The 24,504-nt window shown below is 38.4% G+C and overlaps 1 protein-coding gene across 1 annotated transcript in view; it reads right to left on the bottom strand.

The window, feature by feature from the left end:
• Positions 1-1,135: 1,135 nt before the first annotated feature.
• Positions 1,136-24,504, bottom strand: part of RHEB (Ras homolog, mTORC1 binding) — a 42,091-nt gene continuing 18,722 nt past the window's right edge. The window contains exons 2-8 of the mRNA XM_081344877.1: positions 20,021-20,092; positions 13,367-13,434; positions 11,876-11,958; positions 7,381-7,437; positions 7,214-7,261; positions 4,359-4,440; positions 1,136-1,893 (exon numbers count right to left, since the gene is read on the bottom strand). Of these exons, the coding sequence (XP_081201003.1) occupies positions 1,801-1,893; positions 4,359-4,440; positions 7,214-7,261; positions 7,381-7,437; positions 11,876-11,958; positions 13,367-13,434; positions 20,021-20,092 (503 nt within the window). The 3' untranslated portion in view covers positions 1,136-1,800. The remainder of the gene's footprint in view (positions 1,894-4,358; positions 4,441-7,213; positions 7,262-7,380; positions 7,438-11,875; positions 11,959-13,366; positions 13,435-20,020; positions 20,093-24,504) is intronic.

Here is a 24,504-nt window from a genome sequence, read left to right as displayed (position 1 = left end):
GGTTGGACTGTTTTTCCCCCTGTGTAAAGACAGATGCAAAAAACGAGTTAAATAGTTCTGCTTTCTCCCTGTTGCTTATCACCTTCTTGCCACTTTCCTCCACTAATTGACCAATCATTTCCTTAACTTTTTTCTTGTTTTTTATATGTTGAAAGAAGCTTTTTTTGTTATTTTTTACTTTGGACGCAAGCCTTAGTTCATTTTGAGCCTTAGCTTTCCTCACTTCATTTTTGCAGGCACAGGCTGTTTGCTGATATTCTGCCTTAGTTATGTGCCCCTTTTTCCAATTCTTATACTTGTCCTTTTTATCTTTCAACTGGTGCAGAATGTAGTAGCATGTGAAGTTTTGGGAAGCCAAGTAAATACCACTGCTGTGTCAGCTGCACTGACTCCCAGTTGCTTTCCTCAAGCTGCTGATTATTGCCTTTAAAGGCACAGGGCCTGGTTATTTGCAGGACTACCTTTCCATGAAGGTATCTGCCTGTCCTACTAAGTTAGATAAGGTGGTGGCACTTCAGGTCCTCCCTCTTAAATGTGGGTATCTGATGGAATTTCAGAAATACGCCTTCTCAGTGGTCACCTTTTGAGACAATCTCTCACCTGAGATCTGAGGGAATCCCACCCTTTAAACCTTCCAGAGGACTGTGAGGCCTGTCTCTTCCCCCAAGCACCCCAGATGGGCTAGGATGAGGCTTTTGCTGAGAGGGTGCTTGATCTGGCATCTAGGAGAAAGCAGCTTTGTTTTTAGCTAATTTTTATGGATTGTTGTGAGCTTCCCAGAGTCACTGTATGAAAGAGGTAACCATATCGGTCTGTAAATCAATCAATCAAAATCTTCCAGATTTTTTCAAGTCACCACAATACAAAAATGAAATTGAGGGCCTGGAAAGTGTGCAGAGAAGAGCAACCAAGAGTCTGTAGGCTAAATTGTACAATGAATTGTAGAGAAAGCTAGTGTGCCTAGCCTATACAAGAGAAGGACTAAGGGTGACATGACAGCTGTCTTCCAGTACTTGAGGGACTGTCACTGACAAGAGGGGATTGATTTATTCTCCAGGGCACCAGGAAGCAGGACAAAAAGTCATGGGTGGAAGCTTGTCAATTGGGACATGCATACAAGTAAGGAGAAAATTTCCAACAGTGAGAACAATTAATCAGTAGAATATCTTCAAGAAAAGATTGGAGAATCATTTGTCCAGGATGCAATAAGTTCTCCTGCCTTGGATAGGGAGTTGGATTAGAAGATCTCCAAAGTCCCTTCCTGACCTATGATTCTAAGTTACCTCTGAGAATTTTCTTCGACATATATACCATCAGAGTTCAGAAATGCCATACTGAATTGTATTATCCTGGGAAACGGAAGAAAAGCATTCTTAACATGCAAAGAATTGGAATCCTGTAGGAAGCTCAACAAGGGGCACACCTAATTTGCAGTATTTTATTTACAAGTATACATTGAACACAAAGAAACACCGATATTTAAGCCTAGTTAGTAGTGTAATAATATGCTTCATCTGGATGATTATTCTAATCCAATTACACTTAAAAATTAATGCCAATAAAATCTTGGTCATAATATTAAGAAATATATAAATTGAAAATATGATTGCTTAAAATTTGAAAATGAAAATGAAGCCTTTCTGAGTCAGACTTTAACATAATCAGAAGGGAAAAGTCTCAAATTGAGTGTATATAGTTCAAGTTAACAGAATAAAAAGCGTAGTTTCACTGTGAGGGGAACAGGCAGTTTGCTTCTTTAGAGAGAAGACATATCCCCACTTTACAGCCTCCAGTGTGCAGTCACATCATTGAGCAGGACGCCTTCCCTTGTGAAGATGCGCCATCAATCTTCTCTGCTTCCAAAATTATCCTCCGGAAAACATCCACAGCAGTCTGAAAGAAAATGGAAAGACATCCTCTGAGAATCCAAAGCACGTTGCGCAGAGTTCCTCCTTTTGCGTCAGAACTATGGTATGAGTAGTACCCAGTGCCAGTTTGGTCTAGTTATTAAAGGGGTGCCATTAGGTACTGCACCTGTTCTTTGAAAGTCACAGAAACCATGGAGGTTCTGGCAGCAAATTTAGAGAAATGTAATTTTAGCCTATCTAGAAATCTTCAAGTTGAGGGAAGCTACAGTTAAGGGACGCGGTGGCTCAGTGGGTTAGGACACTAAGCTTGTCGATCAGAAGGTCAGCAGTTTGGCGGGTGGGAAGGTAACAGCGTTCCGTGCGCCTTTGGCGTCTAGTCATGCCGGCCACATGACCACGGAGACGTCCTCGGACAAGCGCTGGCTCTTCGGCTTTGAAACGGAGATGAGCACCGGCCCCTAGAGTCGGAAACGACTAGCACGCGTGTGCGGGGGAACCTTTACCTTTTACAGTTAAGGAACACACAGGAAGAGCAACCTAGGAACTACAGATTTTCTACCTTCTATAGCCTGGTTAAAATAAACTACCTCTTACCGTAGCATTTTCAGTAGCATTTTTTCTCCATTGTTTTTAAAACAGACACTGAAATGTATTTAAAAGGTTGGACCTAAGAAGAAACAACTACCCAGAAAATGCACTAGGAGACAGTATTGGTTTCAGTAATTAGAGTAGCCCAAAGTTTTGGTGAGAAACCATCTCTCAACATTTTTGACTTAATCCAATAGCAAATTCAACGCCTGCCTCTTTATTTTGCAATAATTATTTGTCAACAAGGTATAATTTTGAATTGGGCTTCCTTCCTAATTTGTTCCGTGGATTCAAATGATCCCTTGGGCATCTTAAAAATGTAATATGACAAATAATTGAACTGTTTCATTTATGGCCAGATGTGCATATGGACTCATGTAACATTTTAAAATCTAAAATCAATTGAACATATTCACCATATCAGCGCATTTCTCTCTATATATAAATGGTCCATAAGGAGCTAATAAATTTATTTCTCCTGAACATTTCTTTAGCACAATCCCAAACTGTACTGACAATTAATCAACATTTTTTTCTACAAAGATTTCAAACCTGCAAGTCACCATTTCTCTTTGGATCACCCACTAGGCCAGGGGATAAACAAGACTTTGCAAATTACTATTGTTGGACTCAATACTGCTAAGCTTGTAAGCCGCCCTGAGTCTTTGGAGAAGGGCAGGATATAAATGGAATTAAAATAAAAAATAAAATAAATATAAATATAATTATTAATCCAGGTTCAAACCCCATGACATAAGGCTGCATAGGATTGAGTGAAAAGCTAGTAATATCCTTTTCAGTTTATTTCAAAATGGAATGATCTATGCTGGTTGGAGAATTCTGGGAATTGAAGTCCACAAGACTTAAAGTTGCCAAGGTGTGGCACCCTTGAATTAAAAGTCTTCCACTTCATGATAAGCTTTTCATCTCACACTCTAACTTAAACCTCCTTGATGTGTCATGGAAAATAGTGATTCTTACCTTACCTCCTCTTACATTTTACAAAAAGTTTTAGGCAATTGGAATCAAGTGGCTATATTCAGTGTCTGATGTCTGCAAGAATTTCACAATAACCTCACTGGCTGAAATGGGTAACATAGGGTGACTTGTGACAGAAAGTCCAATAAATGGCAGTCCTGAATTTTCCCTCTTGAAAAAGGGCATTAGTAGGTTGTAGGAAAACATTTAGAGAATTCATCTCCCATTTTCCAACATATCTACTCTATTAACCAGCAGCTCCAACTAGAGAAATAATGGAAAAAAGAGAGCAAATCCTGAAATGAATTTAAAAAGAAGAAGAAAGTTGGAGGGAAGGAGAGAGGAATCCGAAATGCTAGGACAAAATTTATGTTTTAAGCCTGTTTAGAAAATGTTTCCTTTCTCAAAGGTACTGTATAAACAAAAGCAATACAGAAGGACTAAAATGAATTACAAAACACACATTACCAAATTTCTAAAATGGATGGTTCCCTGTGTCTGTTTCAGTTGAAGGTGTAATCGGAATAGCATCGTTATGAATGCAACCAAAGATGTGTGTATATGACCATGTAAGAATGTTGCTACAATAAAAACAGCATTTAACTACATGGGATATACTTTTAAAATGTGTGGCATATATTCACTTCTAACATAAATGAAAATAGAAGCAAGATGACCCCACAAAAATGAAATAAAGCGCAAATTGTTTTACCTTCTGCACATCCACAAACTAACTGACTGGCTTGCTGCACAAAATTGTATGAGGTTGAAAGCTGCTTTATTGCTATGATCCAGAGTTGTTGAGAATTGGGTGACATACAAGTTTTAATAATTATTATTACTATATTTTTACAGGCTCTTGAGATTGTTCCATCTCTCTCTTGCTCAATTTCAAAGATGGGATTTGAATATGTATTTTGTTACCTGGTTTTCTTTAGCAGAAGATTCCAAGAAAGCTGCATTCCATGATTCTGCTAAAGCTTTCCCTTCTTCATAGCTGATCACCCTGGAGCGGAGATGGGAAAAAGCAATTGGTTGTGAGGGACTCATGATAGGGAGAAGACCCATCTGCTCACCCTTCTGTTCAATGGTAGTTTGGGCCTGGAGTCCTGGTGTGATATTTTTGTAGCCTTGTCACAAGATTGTAAAAGTTGATTGATCACATGACCCTGGGATACCGCAACTGTCATAAATATGAGACAGTTGCCAAGCATCTGAATTTTGACCATGTGACCATGGGGATCAACACTGCATGGGGAAAAAATCTGTAGTCATTTTCATTACAGGGTGATGCAACCTGCATATCGCTGAGAAGGAATGGGATTCTTATTGATGATGATGATGATAATAATAATAATTAATAATAATAATAATAATAATAATAATAATAATAATAATAATAATAATAATAATAATAAGTTGGAAGGGACCTTGGAGGTCATCTAGTCCAACCCCCTGCTCAGGCAGGAAACCCTATACCATTTCAGGTAAATGGCTGTCCAGTCTCCTCTTAAAAACCTCCAGTGTTGGAGCATTCACCACTTCTATACAAGGAAAGGGATATTCAGATAATAGAGTGACATTAGACCTTCACAAATGATCACAACTGTTTGGTAGCAACAACCTAGGCACCATCCCCAACTGCACATTACAACAGCTTCACAAGTAATTTGCTGTCTGTTATTTTTGGAACAGCCAATTGGACCCATTAGGGAAATGTCATACCCTTTGCAGAGTGCTGCACTGACCAGTAGAGAAAGGGTTATTCTTTGGGGAATCTTCTAAAAGAATATTAAAAATGTGAAGTAACAACAGAAGAATGTGTTATCATAATTAGCAGTTCTGGCTGAAGCATTAAATATATATTTCATTTATTACACAAATTAATACAAGTAGTGTTTGACTTACTGAGTTACAATGGCACTGAAAAAAGTGACTTGCACATTTTCACATTTACAACTGTTTCAACATCCCCATGGTCATATGATCAAAATTCAGACATTTGGCAACTGGTTCATATTTATGACAGTTGCAATGTCCTAGGGTGATGTGATCAACTTTTGTGACCTTCTGACAAGCAAAATCAATAGGAGAAGCCAAATTCACTTAAAAACTCTGTTGTTAATTTAATTGCAATGATTCACTTAACTACTATGGCAAGAAAGGTCATAAAATGAGGCAAATGTCACTTAACAATTTTCTCACTCAGCAATGGCAATTTTTAGCTCAGTTGTGATTGTTAAGTCAACTACAATTGTATAGCCACCCAACTCACACATATATTGGGCAAATAACAACATTTTAAAAATCCACCCTGTAATCAAAATCCATTAAAAAAAATCTATATTCACCTTCTTTGGTACAACAACACAATCAAACAGCTATTTGATTGGTTCTGTCTCCGTTCGGGGTCCCCAAGCCTGCTGACAAGACCATGCTTTTAGAGCATTTTGGAAAAGCAATTGGGTGTGGGCTGACCTTACCTTGGGGGGGGAGAGGGGATTATGTTCCACAGACAAGGGGCCACCACTGAGAAGACCCTTTTTGTGGTTCCGTCAGATATAAATTCCTAATTGATCAGATCCATAACAAGCTTTGCCTCCCCATCCTGTAGGTGGATGTAATAGGGGAGAGGCAGTCCTTCAAATAACCCAACCCCAAGCCACACACAAGCAACTATAAATATCTCTAACCCTAAGTGACTTTTCCATCTAACACAATTTTTCTTGAACAATTACTGCTACGGAACCCAACAAGTCAACTGCAAGAAATTATAGGGGTTGTATCCCAATGCATTTGGGGAATGTCAGGTTGGAGAAAGCAATTGAGACAGGGAGAAACCTCTGTAGCTTTACTGCCGCAACACACATTATCAGTACAATGAAGAAACACTATATGTTGTCAATGATAGCCATATTATTCAGGTTATTGCAAGCATCTTGAAAAGCAGTAGTACTGGTAGATGTAGCAGTGGCAACAATGACCCTGGTACCCAAGAATAACCTGATTAAGAAGCAAGGGATGTAAATAACATTTTCAAGAATAATTGTAATGCATGAAATGATGTGCCGTGCAAAACCTCAAGTTCGATAAAACAAGCAAAGAGAAGCAAAAGGCAATAAAACACTGCCAAAAGAGAGAAAACAAAGCCTTGTCTGCCTGACAAATACAGCTGCCAATGAACTACTTACTACCCCAGATCTATCTCTGATTAAGCAATGAAAAATATTCATTTTCACAACAATTGCACACTTTCATCTACTTGCCCCACAAAGAGTATGTGTGTGGGCACGCACAAACTTGAGTGCCACATGGATTCATTGTAGAACTAGAAAAGCAAGTCAAGAATTTAGGTAACCCTAGATTTCCTACATGTCCTGTGAAGACCACTGGATGAACTTGAACCTCTTATGTGGTCTTAATCTAACCAGGCACATAGGGAGCCTGTGAGATTGAACCTGAATAACCCTAAGACCCTTGAAAAAAGTGATAAATGTAGGATAAATATAGCATGTCCTTGGCGGCCTGCGATACTCGCCTTCAGCTAAATAGGTCATTGATTGGCCAATGACCCAAGCTTAGTTGGGTTTACAAGCATAGACAAATATTGGCCAGGAAAAAGAATCAGAAGAAAACTTTGTCTCCAAGATAACACATTGGAGGGGAAAAATATTTCATGGGATGGGATCGCCCTGGCTGTATGAAGACCCCCCCCTAAATACTACTATTAAACTTAAAATAAAGTTTAACATGATTGTTTAAAAGGAAATATTCAATACCGTTCCATATGCAGGTCTTTCTTATTCCCAACCAGCATAATGGGAATCCTGTGGAAAAAACAACAACATACAACTCATTTCAGAATTGAATCGAATGCTTAGAGTAAAACAATTGCAAAATTTTAAAAAATGAAACATGGAGTGAAAATGACTGTGTTGCTACTTACTGGACTTTTCCCACCATGTCCAGTAATTTGCCATGGATAACTTTAATAACTTCAAAACTGCAAAATAAAAAGGATGACATTATATCTGACAATCAAATTTGTACTTGTAACATTTTACCCAGTCTACAAATAGTTTTAAATGACTTTATTAAATTCTTGGAGCGTCTTTTTGCCTAGAAATAAATATGAAAAATATGGATGATATTTCTGTAAAGAATATTCTGTTTTTCCAGACAGCCAACTGAAACCTTCCAGCAAGATTGGGTCATTTTTGGCAGTGGGTTTTCTGGAGCAGAAAGAGATTTGGTGACCTTTCGCTCCAGTGTCAAGGCAGACCTGGAAAAAATTAGTCCAACATAATCAGTGAAAACTTGCGAATGATAACATTCACATATAGGTACATTTTGAAATAATTAATTAGTTTTTAGCCCAATTTATCCATGACAAGAAATGTTAATCGGGCTGTGTTTGAATTTGAATTTTTAAAAAAATGGTGAAATCTCATAACAACTAAATACAATACATTCAAAATAAGGGGGCTATTTTACATTAATATTATTAAAATTTATACACTGCCCTACTCCCGGAAAGTCTGGGTTTACAAATTGTTAAAAACATTAATAAAATTAAAAACCATAACAATACAAGTAACATAAAAACAAAGAAATAAAATGCCAAGAAAGGAAACCCAGATGGGAACAAAGGAAAGGCAGAAAAGGGTAATAATACCACAATGCAGGACAAGTATTTCAGGATAAGTAAGTAAAAACTGCATATTTGTCTTATAATCACTCATTTAACAACTTTTCAAAGTTAGACAGTGCTAAAAAAGTGTCTTAGTATCAGTTCTTGTACTTAACGGGTGTTGTAGCATCCTCATTGTCACGTGATCAAAATTCAGACAACTGGCATGTATTTATGATGGTTGTAGAGTATTAGGGTCATGTGATCCCCATTTGTGACCTTCCAGCTGGCTTTTGACAAGCCAAGTCAGTGGAGATAGTTTCACTTAACAGCTATACAGTTGCAAGAAAAAGTATGTGAACCCTTTGGGATTACGTGGAGTTTTGCATGAATTGGCCATAAAATGCGCTCTAAACGTCATGTAAGTCACAACAATAGAAAAACACAGTCTGCTTAAAATAATACTACACAAACATTAGCTGTTGTCATGTTTTAATTGAACATAAGATGGAAACATTCACAGTGCAGGGTGGAAAAAGTATGTGAACCTTTGGACTTAATAACTGGTTGACCCTTCCTTTGGCAGCAATAACCTCAACCAAATGTTTCCTGTAGTTGCAGATCAGACCTGCACAACGATCTGGAGTAATTTTGGACCACCCCTCTTCACAAAACTGTTTCAGTGTAGCAATATTCTTGGGATGTCTGGTGTGAATCGCTCTCTTAAGGTCATGCCACACAGCATTTCAATCGGGTTGAGGTCAGGACTCTGACTGGGCCACTCCAGAAGGCGTATTCTGTTCTGTTGGAGCCATTGTTTTGTTGAATTACTTGTATGCTTTGGGTCATTGTCCTGTTGCATCACCCATCCTCTGCGGAGCTTCAGTTGGCGGACAGATGGTCGTACGTTTTCCTGCAAAATGTCCTGATAAACTCTGGAATTCATTTTCCCATCAATGACAACAATCCGTCCTGGCCCTGAGGCAGCAAAGCAGCCCCAAACCATGATGCTCCCTCCGCCATGTTTTACAGTGGGGATGAGGTTTTGATGTTGGTGTGCTGTGCCTTTTTTTCTCCACACATAGTGTTGTGTGTTTTTCCCAAACAACTCAATTTTGGTTTCATCTGTCCACAGTATATTTTGCCAGTAGTGCTGTGGAACATCCAGGTGCTCTTTTGCAAACTTCAAACGTGCTGCAATATTTTTTTTGGACAGCAATGGCTTCCTCCGTGGTGTCCTCCCATGTACTCCATTTTTGTTTAATGTTTTCCTTATTGTAGATGTGTCAACAAAAATGTTAGCATGTGCCAGAGATTTCTGTAGGTCTTTAGCTGACACTCTAGGATTCTTCTTTACCTCATTAAGCATTATGCGCTGTGCTCTTGCAGTCATTTTTACAGGACGACCACGCCTAGGGAGAGTAGCAACAGTACTAAACTTTCTCCATTTGTAGACAGTCTGTCTTACCGTGGACACATGAACATCAAGGCTTTTGGAGATACATTTGCAACCCTTTCCAGCTTCATGCAAGTCAACAATTGTTGATCGTAGGTCTTCTGAGAGCTCTTTTCTGCGTGGCATGGTTCACATCAGACAGTGCTTCTTGAGACCAGTAAACCCAAAACAGGTGTGTGTTTTTAAAGGGCAGGACAGCTGTCAGCAACACATCCAATATCATCACACTGATTGGAGTCAAGGTTGGCTCACTCCTGGCTCCAATTAGCTCTTGGAGAAGTCATTAGGCTAGGGGTTCACATACTTTTTCCACCCTGCGCTGTGAATGTTTCCATCTTATGTTCAATTAAAACATGACAACAGCTAATGTTTGTGTAGTATTATTTTAAGCAGACTGTGTTTTTCTATTGTTGTGACTTACATGACGTTTAGAGCGCATTTTATGGCCAATTCATGCAAAACACCATGTAATCCCAAAGGGTTCACATACTTTTTCTTGCAACTGTATATGATTCACTTAGTGACCATGGTGATTCACTTAACAACTGTGGCAAAAAAGGTTATAAAATTTGGTTCAGCTCACTTAACAACACTATTGCTTAGAGATGGAAATTCTGGTCTCAGCTGTGGTCATAAATTGTACTGTGTAAATGGGATTAAGAAATATGACACTTATGGATGCTATGAAATAAAAGAAAATAGTCAAATACTACAAGAACCGGGATCTGCCACATAATCCCATGAGATTTCATTTTAATTCAAAAATGTTAATAAGCTATACATATTTCTTAGATTTTCAAAAATCACAGTATTTTCTCTTAAAAAAAAACAGGTTTAAAATTTCTAATTGTGGACACAAAATGTTAACAACAACAACAGCAACAACAAAAGCCCAAGGGGCAGACCTGATAAACCACTAAGTCTTTTTCTGTCATCAGTTTTCCACGTTTCCATGTGAGGATGACAATGGGTGCCCCCTGGAAAGGTTGGGCACCCACAGAGTTTGGAAGCCAGCACCTTGCAGGCGCATAGCAGGCTAAGGCAAGAGTGGTAAACCCTCTAGCCCTATCAAGGTCAGTCGGAAAGAGGATATAGCCCTATATATACTTGGCCGTACAAGATCAATTATTGTGGGGGCAAAACATCCTTATGAAACTAATCTTTGAAATCAATAAACAGATCTGTTGAAAGCCACTGCAGGAATTCTAAAGAAAGACAAGGCTTTAATAAAAAAAAGATCACTCGCAAGAAGTCTCTCAAAAGTTTTCAGCATATTAATTTGGAAACCAAAGATTATCGCATCACAACTTTTATTAATTCTCCAACTAGCTGCAATGCCAGTAGCCTATTTTAAACATTTTAAAAAACAAAGATAAAAGGTTTTCTATCCCCTGCAGCCAAGAACACACACATATAAGAAAGCGATAATTGAGTCCCATCAGATGAAGCAGAGTTCCAGCAAAGGAAATTTCCAATGCTGGCCTCACTACCAATTCAGAAGCTGAGGTTATTTGGTACATTAAAATGTTCTCTGTTGCCCTGTATAATACATCGTGGGCCACAAGCCTCCATAAGGAGGTCTATATAAGCCTTAATTCTGCTGCCTGCCTTATTTTATACATGCAATCAGGCAGCTGTAGGTTGGAAATGTCACAATATAACCTTATATACATGAATGAACTAAAGGCAAAAAGTTTTATATAGGGAGTAATGGGATTTAGCTTCTCAAGTTTTAACTGTTTTGAGAAAGCACCAAGGTTTTTCCTTCAGGAGGCAAAAAAGGACAAATGCCAAATTAGTGGAGAATTCAGTACTGTACTGGAATACATTATCACCCTTTGCTTACTAGGGCAAAGTGTGAGAAATAGGTCAGAAAGTTCCTTTTCAAGTTCCTGTATAATCATTGGATATTTTTGCTTGTTCCATTGTTTAATTTTTAAAATATATTAACTAAAATAGTGAATAACCTCGAGATAATTCAGAACTCTCACATATGCAGTTTAGAAGTTCCAGTGGCATTTAGATTGAAGATCTCAGACACCCATGCTTTAAACATGTACTGTAAATCTGATTGTAATTGTACTAACAGCCTTTACTCAACTTATACCCTAACTTTATTAAAAGGTCACTTTGATATTAGATAGCACAGATACTGCTCTGACCACATATTTTTTTCTTGTAGGTTCACACTTGTGAGGAATAGTGGTGGGAAAGGCATAAAATACAATTCAGCTCTTCTGTTTTTATAGTATGTATTTTAGCTTATGTGCTATAACTCATATAAAGGTAACCAGTCTATAAAACACAGATTACAACAGCTCAAAATTAGACAACAAAGATAGGAATATAACTCACCTTTTTATTGAAGTGACTGAGTAAACAAGAATGTAGCCATTGATGTCTATGGAATAGGTCTGAGGAAATATGGAATACTCATCCTGTTGGAAGATAAAGCTTCATTTTAAAGTTCTGTAGCAACACACACTTATTGGTAATACTTCCTTTCATGCTTGAGATTAAACATTATCATCACATCATTGGAACACCATACATGAATGTATACCAACTGGCATCTTTTCATTGCTATGTCTTATACTCTTGAAATTCCAGGCATAGCTGAAAGATTTCAATGCTTGTGCAAGGGTCAGAAAGAATTCAATTGGGCATGGAAGCAGTATTACTGAAAATAGCATGTCCATATAATCAAATTTATAACCAATGATTTTGACAAATACTAAATGAGAATTTGGCAATACTGAACTTTCCATTTTTAAGTTGTATTAACATTGAGTTGCAAGAAGAGTATTAAAATAAATTATTATGTTACTAGATTTACATTTTATCAATTTTATATTTTTGCTATTAAGAATGCAAAATTAGATAATCTGCTTTAGTAACTTTGTGTATGCTCAACTGCATTACAAAGGTTAAAAAATGTTCAAATATCAGTTTATAGCAAAATAGTAAGTCACTGCCACAACAGACATAAATAGTATTCTACAAAAGACCGGACAAAACAATAATCTTAAGTTCCAAAAATCTGAACTTTAATCCTGCTGCTTATTATGAAACATTTCCAAAGTTCCAAAAGCTATTTTGGTTGCCTTCCTAACCAGTCTAAGTACCTTTCAGACATATGGCCATTTACCATAGCATCTTCTGGATTGCCTATGTGGGGACAGACTTTGCCAATACTACTTCTATTTTAAGATTGTGGTAACGGAATCTTGCCACTCCCTTTATCCATCTGAGAATTACAGATGGTCTTGTGCTAGACAATTTCTCAGATTATGATTCTCCTCTGGACTTGGGTTGGACAAATCCTCTGGAATTGACTTAGTAGTGGCTCTTGCTCTTGTCCCTTAAAGCAATTCCTTCCATCCATTTCAAAGTCAGACGAGCTCTTCTGGATCTTAGTGAACTCGGAAGAGTTAAAATGGGGAGGACAGAGATGAAGATCAATCCGAATGTCCTCACCTGCCTCCTTCCCAAACGCACAGTTAGCAGGGACATCTAAAGAAGCATTGTCCGTATGCTTGATTGAACAAAAGGACAGTGCTCCTCCACATGCTCCAAGACTGCAGGTCTATAGATGTTCATGCTCAACAGAGGGAGACCAGGGAAAAATGGGATAGGAGATAAGAATGGAGAGAGACAACGGGGAAGGGGGGGGCAGCATGTACAACTCCAGCCTCATAACCACTGGAGTCTTTGCATTTCAATAACATGTGTGAACAAGATAACACTAAAAAGACTGAACCCATTTGATCCTAACCCAGTTCTTCAAGAACATCAACAATTTGTGTAATTTGAAGATATTAAGCCCAGACTAATATAGTCACATACCTGTCCAGCAGTGTCAACCACTTGAAGATGATATTCTTGTCCATTGACAGTAATCAGTTTTGTGAATGCTGGACAAATAAAAATAAGAGTATGTTAATGTTTCAGATGCACAGTTCATTAAAATCATGCATTTAATAAGATACAGCATTAGTATTGAAGTAAAATTACTTTAGGTATCATGAGAAATGCTGTATGTTAATAAACAATCCCCCAAAAAACTTCAGTTATAACGCCTCTGAGTGGATTTACATAAGGATGAAAAAACAGATTTGCTAATACATTTAATTTTTCTATTAGAATATTTCATTTATTTACATCCAGTTTTTATTAATTTCATAAATAAAGCAGCAAACATATCCAACATACCTTCCTTTTCCTATTTTCCTCAAAACAAAAACCCTGTGGTTGTGAATTGGGCTAAGAGAGAGAGGGACTTACCCAAGATGCACACAGAGCAAATACAAAACAAAAACCCAGTTGGGCATTAAAAGTTTGGTTGTAGTATATGTATAATTTTTGTAAAAATAGTATAATTTCCCCAAAATTATAAACTATATTAAAAAGTTTGAAAACTGATATAAACACAATATAAGTTCAATATTTCCACTAAAGTACATTCAAAAGTACATCGAAGTACATTTAAGAACACACAAGCAAAGGTTATTTAGCTGCATTTGACTCCATGAAAGACACTCTTCCTTTTCCATAGAGGCAGAACGTTACTTTTTGCAGTCCATTTGTTCATGCATTATGTTTAGAATTGTAGGTTGCACTGGGATAATTTATAGCTCCTACTTGCAAGAGGATGCTGGAATTGAGGACTTTATGGCCCTTCTCAACTAGGAAATTATAAACAATATTTAACAAAGGCCTGACTCAAATAATTACATTTTAACTCACTAAAATTCATTTGTTTTACATTTACAAAATGTTAATATTCATGTTAACTAATATTCTTGTTTCTCATATGCCTCTTGCTTTTCAAGTTTACTTATCTAAGACTGTATTTGATTACACATGAATTTAATTTCCTTAATAAATCAGAATCTTTAAAGTTAATTTGGTAGCAGTAGGTTTCTAGACTTGAAATTCCAAACATAAAATGTATCTGCGGTCATTAAGGCTGCCTGCCTCAATTTAGTACCTACAGCTTGGCATATCCATCATCTTGTGGAAGTGCATAGCACACGAATGTAAAATAAATTGTTACAGTGGATGGAAGTCAAGAAATGATGTATTTCAATACAAGACTGACAAGCATTTTGTTATTGTAAATCAAATTCTGTTTTATAAAAAAATATGTTGAAATGATCTCTATAGTCTATGTCTTACTTTTTTCTAATGCCATCCAAATCATTCCAAATATAAACATTAGATATTCTATCAGCAGCAATGTGGGCTGGATAAAATTTCAGAGTTGAGAAATGTAAACACCTTGTTAAACATTCATTGCTGAAGAATTAGCTACTATACCAAGGGGACCTTTAAGCAGAGAAGGTACAGCAACAAGGCTAACTTGAGTCCAAACAGAAGCACTGGGAAATTTTTCTATCAAGGTCTCAAACATTTATAGTCAAAACAGGAACATTGAGGAATTTTTCTACCAAGGTCTCAGAATCTGAGTCAAAACAGGAGCACTGGGAATTTTTTCCACCAAGCTTTCACAAGCTTTCTGGCAGTAATACAGTAGACAGATCAACACACTATAAGATAGTTTATCAATACTGTATTTTGCAACAGACTTCAAATCAAATTCACCTTTCAACTTTTGAAGGATGCCATGATTAAAAAACTGAATTTTAAGCTACCAAACAGAATCTTGTGTATTTCACAATATATATACAGAATGAAGTCTCAAATATATTTTGAATACAGCTAAACTAGATTTGCTGCACTAGACAATTGCAGAACTTTGTAAATCTCAGACTTGTTTTATAATCCTCACTGAGGACTGAGATTTCACTTTGCTTACTTGTAAACATATTTATGACTCACAGACAACAATCATATTTGCAAATGTTTCAAATCCAAACCAAACACCGGTTTGGGGGGGGCAGAAGAATGCAAAAATTGACCTAGTTCTCTAAAATTACAACAATTAATATTTATTACAGGTCAATATCTTGTAGAACTCATCCGTAATAGAGTGTTGAATATGAGAAATAGTGTTCACACTTATATTTTTTGAAATAAGATTAAATATCCTTCAGAAATGGTAACTAAAGCCATGTGGCATAGTATTCTATATGTGTATACTGTACACACATATAGTGTAATATATAATTTTGTATGTGTGCACACCCACCTATACAGGGTATACCAAAAGTCATGAATTAAACTATAAACTATTTGGTTGTTATTTGCTTCTGTTGTTTGTTGTTAGTTGCGAAGTCGTTTCCGACCCATCGCGACCCCATGGACAACGTTCCTCCAGGCCTTCCTGTCCTCTACCATCTTCTGGAGTCCATCTAGGCTCACGCCTACTGCTTCAGTGACTCCATCCAGCCACCTCATTCTCTGTCGTCCCCTTCTTCTCTTGCCCTCAATCTTTCCCAGCATGAGGCTCTTCTCCAGTGAGTCCTTCCTTCTCATTAGGTAGACAAAGTATTTGAGTTTTAGCTTCAGGATCTGGCCTTCTAAAGAGCAGTCAGGGTTCATCTCCTCTAGGACTGACCGGTTGGATCGCCTTGCAGTCCAAGGGACTCGCAGGAGTCTTCTCCAGCACCACAGTTCAAAGGCTTCAATTCTTTGGCGCTCAGCCTTTCTTATGGTCCAGCTTTCACTGCCATACATTGCAACTGGGAAGACCATAGCCTTGACTATACGCACTTTTGTTGACAGGGTGATGTCTCTGCTTTTTCGTGTGCTGTCTAGATTTGCCATGGCTTTCCTCCCAAGGAGCAAGCGTCTTTTAATTTCTTGGGTACAGTCCCCATCTGCAGTGATCTTGGAGCTCAGGAAAATAAAATCTGTCACTACCTCCATTTCTTCCCCATCTATTTGCCAGGACTTGAGAGGGCCAGATGCCATGATCTTGGTTTTCTTAATGTTTAGTTTCAACCCAAGTTTTGCACTCTCCTTCTTCACCCGCAACAAGAGGCTCTTTAGTTCTTCTTCACTTTCTGCCATTAGAGTGGTATCATCTGCATATCTTAGGTTGTTGATATTTCTCCTTGCAATCTTAATTCCAACTTTTGATTCATCTAGCCCTGCCTTTCTCATGATCTGCTCTGCATATAAGTTAAATAGGCCAGGCGACAGTATATAGCCTTGCCGGACTCCTTTCCCAATTTTGAACCAATCAGTGGTTCAGTGCCCAGTTCTCACTGTTGCTTCTTGGCCCACATATAGGTTTCTCAAGAGACAAATAAGATGGTCTGGTATGCCCATCTCTTTAAGGATTTGCCACAGTTTGTTATGATCCACACAATCAAAGGCTTTAGCATAGTCAATGAAGCAAAAGTAGATGTTTTTCTGGAACTCTCTAGCTTTCTCCATGATCCAGCGTATGTTAGCAATTTGATCTCTAGTTCCTCTGCCTCTTCGAAATCCTGCCTGTACTTCTGGTAGTTCTCGATCCACATACTGCTGGAGTCTAGCTTGTAGAATTTTAAGCATAACTTTACTTGCATGAGAAATGAGTGCAATGGTGCGATAGTTTGAACATTCTTTGGCACTGCCTTTCTTTGGAATTGGAATGTAAACTGATCTTTTCCAATCCTGTGGCCACTGTTGAGTTTTCCAAATTTGCTGGCAAATTGAGTGTAGCACTTTTACTGCATCGTCTTTTAAGATTTTGAATAGCTCAGCTGGAATACTGTCACCTCCACTAGCTTTGTTGTTGCTCAGCTTTTCTAAGGCCCACTTCACTTCACATTCTAGGATGTCTGGCTCGAGGTCAGTGACCACCTCATTGTGATTATCAGGGACGTTAAGCTCATTCTTGTATAGTTCTTCTGTGTAATTTTGCCACCTCTTCTTAATCTCTTCTGACTCTGTTAGGTCCCTGCCATTTTGGTCCTTTATAATGCCCATTTTTGCATGAAACGTTCCTTTCATCTCTACAATTTTCTTGAAAAGATCTCTGGTCCTCCCTATTCTATTGTTTTCTTCTATTTCTTTGCATTGTTCATTTAAGAAGGCATTCTTATCTCTTCTAGCTATTCTTTGGAATTCTGCATTTAATTGGGCATATCTTTCTTTTTCTCCCTTGCCTTTCACTTCCCTCCTTCCCTCAGCTATTTGCAAAGCTTCCTCAGACAGCCATTTTGCTTTCTTGCATTTCTTTTTCTTTGGGATGGTTTTGGTTGCTACCTGTTGCACAATGTTGCGAACCTCTGTCCATAGTTCTTCAGGCACTCTGTCTATCAGATCCAATTCCTTAAATCTATTTGTCACCTCAACTGTATATTCAACAGGGATATGATTTAATTCATACCTGACTGGCCTAGCGCTTTTCCCTACTTTCTTTAATTTAAGCCTAAACTTTGCAACAAGAAGCTCATGGTCTGAGCCACAGTCAGCTCCTGGTCTTGTTTTTACTGACTGTATAGAGCTTCTCCATCTTTTGCTGCAGAGCATATAGTCAATCTGATTTCTGTGTTGGCCATCTGATGATGTTCATGTGTAGAGCCATCTCTTGGGTTGTTGGAAAAGAGTGTTTGCTATGACCATCGTATTCTCTTGACAAAATTCTATCAGCCTGTGCCCTGCTTCATTTTGTACTCCAAGGCCAAACTTGCCTGTTATTCCCGTTATCTTTTGGCTTCCTACTTTAGCATTCCAATCCCCCATGATGATAAGGACATCATTTTTGGGTGTTAGTTCTATAAGGTGCTGTAGGGCTTCATAGAACCGGTCAATTTCATCCTCTTCAGCACCGGTGGTTGGGGCATAGACTTGGACTACTGTGATATTGAATGGTTTGCCTTGGATTCGAACTGAGATCATTCTGTCATTTTGAGGATTGTATCCCAGTATTGCTTTTCCTATTTTTTATTGACTATGAAGGCTACTCCATTTCTTCTGAGGGATTGTTGCCCGCAGTAGTATACCTGATGGTCATCTGAATTAAATTCACCCATTCCTGTCCATTTTAGTTCGCTGATACCTAAGATGTCAATGTTTAGTCTTGTCATCTCTTGTTTGACCACGTCCAGCTTTCCTTGATTCATGGATCTTACATTCCAGGTTCCTATGGAGAAAAAATCTTTACAGCATCGGACTTTCCTTTCACCACCAGACACATCCACAGCTGAGCGTCCTTTCGGCTTTGGCCCAGTCGCTTCATTCTTTCTGGCGCTACTAGTACTAGCCCTCTGCTCTTCCCCAGTAGCATATTGGACGCCTTCCGACCTGAGGGGCTCATCTTCCAGCGTCATATCGTTTTGCCTTTTAGTACTGTCCATAGGGTTTTCATGGCAAAGATACTGGAGTGGGTTGCCATTTCCTTCTCCAGTGGATCACGTTTTGTCAGAACTCTCTGCTATGACCTTTCTGTCTTGGGTGGCCCTGCACGGCATAGCTCATGGCTTCATTGAATTACGCAAGCCCCTTCGCCACGACAAGGCAGTAATCCATGAAGGCGTATTTGCTTCTAAACACTTCCTTTCTCATTTGACATGTAACCTTTGAATATAACATTTTTTCTGAGAAATAAATAAAACTGTATTGTGATTGGCCTATGGGGCCTAATTTCCGGTATACTCGGCATGTATATGGATGTATTTGTGGATGTGTGGGAATAGACAGCTAGAACTAAATGACATACATTGACATTTAATAAGAAAATCTTCAGATACCCCTTTTGAAAGGCAGACAAAGTACAAGAGTCACCGGGACTGGAGGGGGACCGAAGCTCGGAAGAGTAAACCTCCGGTCCCTAGAATCAACCCAGATTGGATCTTGGAACATTATTCTAGGACACATATATTCACCTTCATCTGTAGACAAAGTATCTTAGATGCACACAAACAAACTGCACAGAGATTTCTCTGATCTATTTAGCAATATAAAATTATAGCATATTATTGATGTACAGTTTTGGCAAAGACAGGTTAAAATTTAACGTGAACAATGTTAGAACTGTATTGAATCTTAACGTGAGCCATATTCTGAAAAATAAACAAAAACAATATAAAATATATTATACTATTAGGAATTTCATAAATAACTGAGCATTGAACTGGTTTATGAATTAAATGGTAGGAGTATCTGAAGGTGGATCCCAAGAAGGGTCTTCTGCAATGAAAAGACCACCAGGTTATAGTTAAGGCTGCTGCCTGCGGAGGAGGGGTTAAAATGGCAAGTAGAATGATTGTTCTAGAAAAGCTACTGCAGCCACATGACAGGAATGCGTGGTGTTTTTTTTTTGTAGCTGCGTTTTTTATTTTGTTTTTAAGGAATAAGAACAATAAGATTCAATGCTACAAAGTTGGCTATATAAGCATTACTACAATTTAGTGTACGTGTATACAATATATTTCTGTCTTTATTGAACGTTTAACCTTAAGATAGCCAAATGTTTAGGGGAAAGTTAAATGCACACTATTTTAACTCTTTGGCAAAAAGATTAAAAAAAGAAAAACAAGATTCAGAAACTGTATGAAACTGCTGAGAATTCTTCTGACTTGTGCAGAGTTCAGGATTACTTACTGTTCTCTATGGTAGGATCATAGGAATCAACAAATTGGCCTTCCACAAACTGGATAGTCAAAGATGATTTCCCTATGAAGAAAGCAAAGGAGGTATTACAAGCACTGTTTACTATACGTTAAGAATATTCTTTCAAATTTTAGTTTTTCAGCATCCTGGGGGAAAAATGGACTGAGATCTGAAAAAAAATAGGAATTTCAGTCCATAAATATTTTCCATGGCTTGATTTTGTTTAGCTGAAATATATAGGAATGGTTATTTTATCATCCTTGCTTCAGATATTCTGAATCTCACCACACCTATAGACTATTTACCTAGTTCTATCTATAACAGCCTTCTCCAACTTCTTGCTGCCTCTTTATGCCCAGCAAACATGGCCAGTATTGGCCCTAATAATCTGAAGAACATCAGGACAGGGAAGCATTGCCCACTTTGACTGACAACAACTTTTTAAGCTTGCTTGGAAGACTATTATTCAGCCCTGCTTGAAGATGCCATAAACTGGACTCAGGCGCTTCTGAATATACAAACAGCCTTCTTAATATACAAAGCGTACCCAGGTTGCTTAAAGGAACAAAATATTTCTGAAATACATCCGAGGAAAAGCTATCCTAATCCCTGCTCCAAGTGAAATCACAACAATTTACATGATAGATACTACTGCTTTCAATTCACCAATTATTTCTAGAATTATAGTAACTGACTTGCTTACACTGGGATTTTATGCTGTGGACAACACACATATTTTAAAACAATATTTTTATCATCAACCAGAAATCAAATGTTTTTGGATGAAGAACTAGCAATAACTTCACTCTCCACTTGGGTCTCTGTGATTATTAGTTCAATAGACAAACCAGTGCCATAAAAAACAGAATAGAAACGCAAGTTAAGATAGGCAAGAAAATGGTAAGTGAGCACCTGTCCAGCCTAGACAAGTTCAAATCACCAGGACCAGATGGATTACACCCCAAGGTTCTGAAAGAACTGGCAGATGTGATCTCAGAACCACTGAACTATATTTTTCAAAGATCCTGGAGCACTGGGGAACTACCAGAGGACTGGAAGAGAGCTGATGTAGTTCCCATCTTCAAAAAAGGGAAAAAAATAGATCCAGGAAACTACAGACCTATCAGCCTGACCTCAATAATTGGGAAGATTCTGGAAAAGATATTCAAACAACAAATCAGCGAACACCTTGATGCAAAGTCATCACTAAAAGTCAACATGGGTTTGTCAAAAACAGATCATGCCAGACAAATCTTATTACATTCTTTGACCAAGTGACAAAACTAGTGGACCAGAGGAATGCTGTAGATATAATTTACTTGGACTTCAGTAAGGCATTCGATAAAGTAGATCACAACCTACTACTCGATAAGATAGAAAAATGTGGGTTACATAGCATTACCACCAGATGGATTCATAGCTGGCTGACAGGCCGTACTCAGCGTGTGGTCCTCAATGGAACCGCATCTACATGGAAGGAAGTGTGTAGTGGGGTGCCCCAGGGCTCTGTTCTGGGCCCAGTGCTCTTCAACATCTTCATTAATGATTTGGATGAGGGGATAGATGGGGAACTCATCAAATTTGCAGACGACACCAAGCTGGCAGGAATAGCCAATACTCCAGAAGATAGGCTTAAGATACAGAAGGATCTGGACAGACTCGAACACTGGGCACTATCTAACAAAATGAAATTAAATGGTGAAAAAAGTAAGGTTCTACATTTAGGCAGGAAAAATCAAATGCATAGGTATAGTATAGGTGGTACCTTGCTCAATAGTAGTAACTGTGAGAGGGATCTCGGAGTCCTAGTGCACAATCACTTCAATATGAGCCAGCAGTGTGCTGCAGCTGCCAAAAAAGCCAACACAGTGCTAGGCTGCATTAACAGAGGGATAGAATCAAGATCAAGTGAAGTACTAATACCACTTTACAATGCTTTGGTAAGGCCACACCTGGAATACTGCATCCAGTTTTGGTCACCACGATGTAAAAAAGATGTTGAGACTCTAGAAAGAGTACAGAGAAGAGCAACAAAGATGATTAGGGGGCTGGAGGCTAAAACATATAGGGAACGGTTGCTGGAATTGGGTATGTGTAGTTTAATGAAGAGAAGGACGAGGGGGGACATGATAGCAGTGTTCCAATATCTCAGGGGCTGCCACAAAGAAGAGGGAGTCAAGCTATTCTCCAAAGCACCTGAAAGCAGGACAAGAAGCAATGGATGGAAACTAGTCAAGGAGAGAAGCAACCTAGAACTAAGGAGAAACTTCCTGACAGTTAGAACAATTAACCAGTGGAACAACCTGCCTCCAGAAGTGGTGAATGCTCCAACACTAGAAGTTTTTAAGAAAAGACTGGCCAGCCATTTGTCTGAAATGGTATAGGGTTTCCTGCCTGAGCAGGGGGTTGGACTAGATGACCTCCAAGGTCCCTTCCAACTTTATTATTATTATTATTATTATTATTATTATTATTATTATTAGTAGTAGTAGTAGTAGTAGTAGAGCATAAACCATCCTTTAATTCATAATTTATAATCAAATATTAAACCTATTCTCGTAGTTGAATTCCTGAAAAGTAATATTTCTACTAGTGTACTTTGTTGGGCGACACTTAAGTTAACAACAGATTTTAAGATTCAGCAGCGATGTTAATACAGTATGGAACAGAATGCTACCATTAATTTAGACACATGGAAAAATATTTTAAAATTTAACTATATCTTTTTGCCTATACTGCTCAGCTTAATGAAATAACCTGAATTTCTGCTTGATGTTTGTACAGGCAATATAATTTTCAAACCATCATGTGTACTGGGTATTTTCAGCTGAGGTTTACTTCTAATACTGGAGTCACATTTATGTTAGCATTTCACCATATAGAAAGAATCATGGTGTAATAATAAGACTGAGCTTTCAAATTAACATGGTCTCTCATGTTTCCTCTGTATACAGATATTTTTAAAGCGTTATGCCTGTTGTGATTCAGGGTCAGCCTGTGGGTTCGGCAGTTGGGTCGGACGACTCAGAGGAGGAGGAGGGGGGTGTTGGAGAGCTTGCTGATGATGGCCTTGAGGCTCCGCAGAGCCCTCAGCCAGGCCCCTCCCACCTGGTCACGACGGAGACCCAGCTGTGTGAGCCTGACAGCGTGGATGAAGATGACCCACAGCTGGCCCTGTTCAAGGACGCCCGACGCAGGAGGCAGTCAATCAGGAGTAAACAGAGGAAGGCAATGGGGCACCTCGGAAGGAGGCAGAGAGAAGCCACGCCCTGAACTGTATAAAAGGGGAATGCGTGGGAGGGCTGGTTTGCTGAAGGCAACCGCTTGATTAGTTCCTGTTTCATAGCTCCTGTTTCATGGTTGGTGTCTTGTTTTGCTCTGTTTTATGTTAATAAATTTGGCAGGCTTTATTCCAGCCTCTTGCCGTTTGTAAAGGGGTTGTCCCTGCTTTTTCTGCAGGGCCGGTAGCAGGCTGGTACAGAACAATGCCATAATCACTTTTCTGAGATGCTGAACGTACTAAAAATCCAGCCTGGTACCATCCAGATGTGGTGGGATGGAATTCCAGGATTTTCAGAGACCATGGCCAAATTTTGTGGCAGTTGCAGTAACATCACACCCGGAAAGTGTCAAGGTAGGAATACAGGTAATCCTTGCTTACCAACCACTCCTTCAGCTACTGTTCAGAGTTAGAACAGCAATGAAAAAGAAGTTTTATGACTAGTCTTTGAAGCTGCATCAGTGTCCTTACAGACAGACATGTGACTGTGATTCAGGCACTTGGCAACTGATGTGCAGCATTTACTATTGTTGCAGGATCTTGCAGTCATGTGATCGCCATTTACAACCTTTGTAGCCGGCTTCCGACAAGCAAAGTCAACAGACCAGGAATTTGCAAGTTGTAGTCATATGATGCTGCACTTAACAACCACAAGCGACTCACTTAATAACCACCATAATTTGGAACTAACATCATTGGTCATAATATCTCATCTTCTGAGTGCGTTGTTTAGTATTGGAGTTGCCAGTACCAACTGCAGTCAGTAAGTAAAGATTATCGACAGCTGATTGTCAAATCATAATTGGCATCAAACTACAGATGATCCGAATGCTTTTAAAAACAACCTAAAACCAAGAGGCATCAGACATAGTCAATTTCAGATTAATCAATGTCTGTTCATCTACTGTATGCATTTCATCCACAGGAACAATTGACCTTAAAAACATGCTAGGACACAGTTCATCAAGGGTTACTTAAAATTCATCTTTGAAGAAATCATATGGAAAGGAAAATTTAAAGTTTTAAACTTTGTAATGTTGTAATTCTTTAAAACAGTAAATAGGTTTGGGCGATATGCCCCCTCATAAATAAACTCATCAATATACTAGATTCTAAAAGAAATCTCCTGGAGATTTCCTCTTTCCCAACCTTGTGCAAGGGACAAACTTATAAAATTTACAAGGTTAGGCCGAAT

This window comes from Vipera berus, assembly GCF_964194415.1.
Source record: "Vipera berus genome assembly, chromosome: Z".
Lineage (NCBI taxonomy): Eukaryota > Metazoa > Chordata > Lepidosauria > Squamata > Viperidae > Vipera > Vipera berus.
Note: the sequence above shows the minus strand (reverse complement) of the source record. Positions and strands in the feature narration are given on the sequence as shown.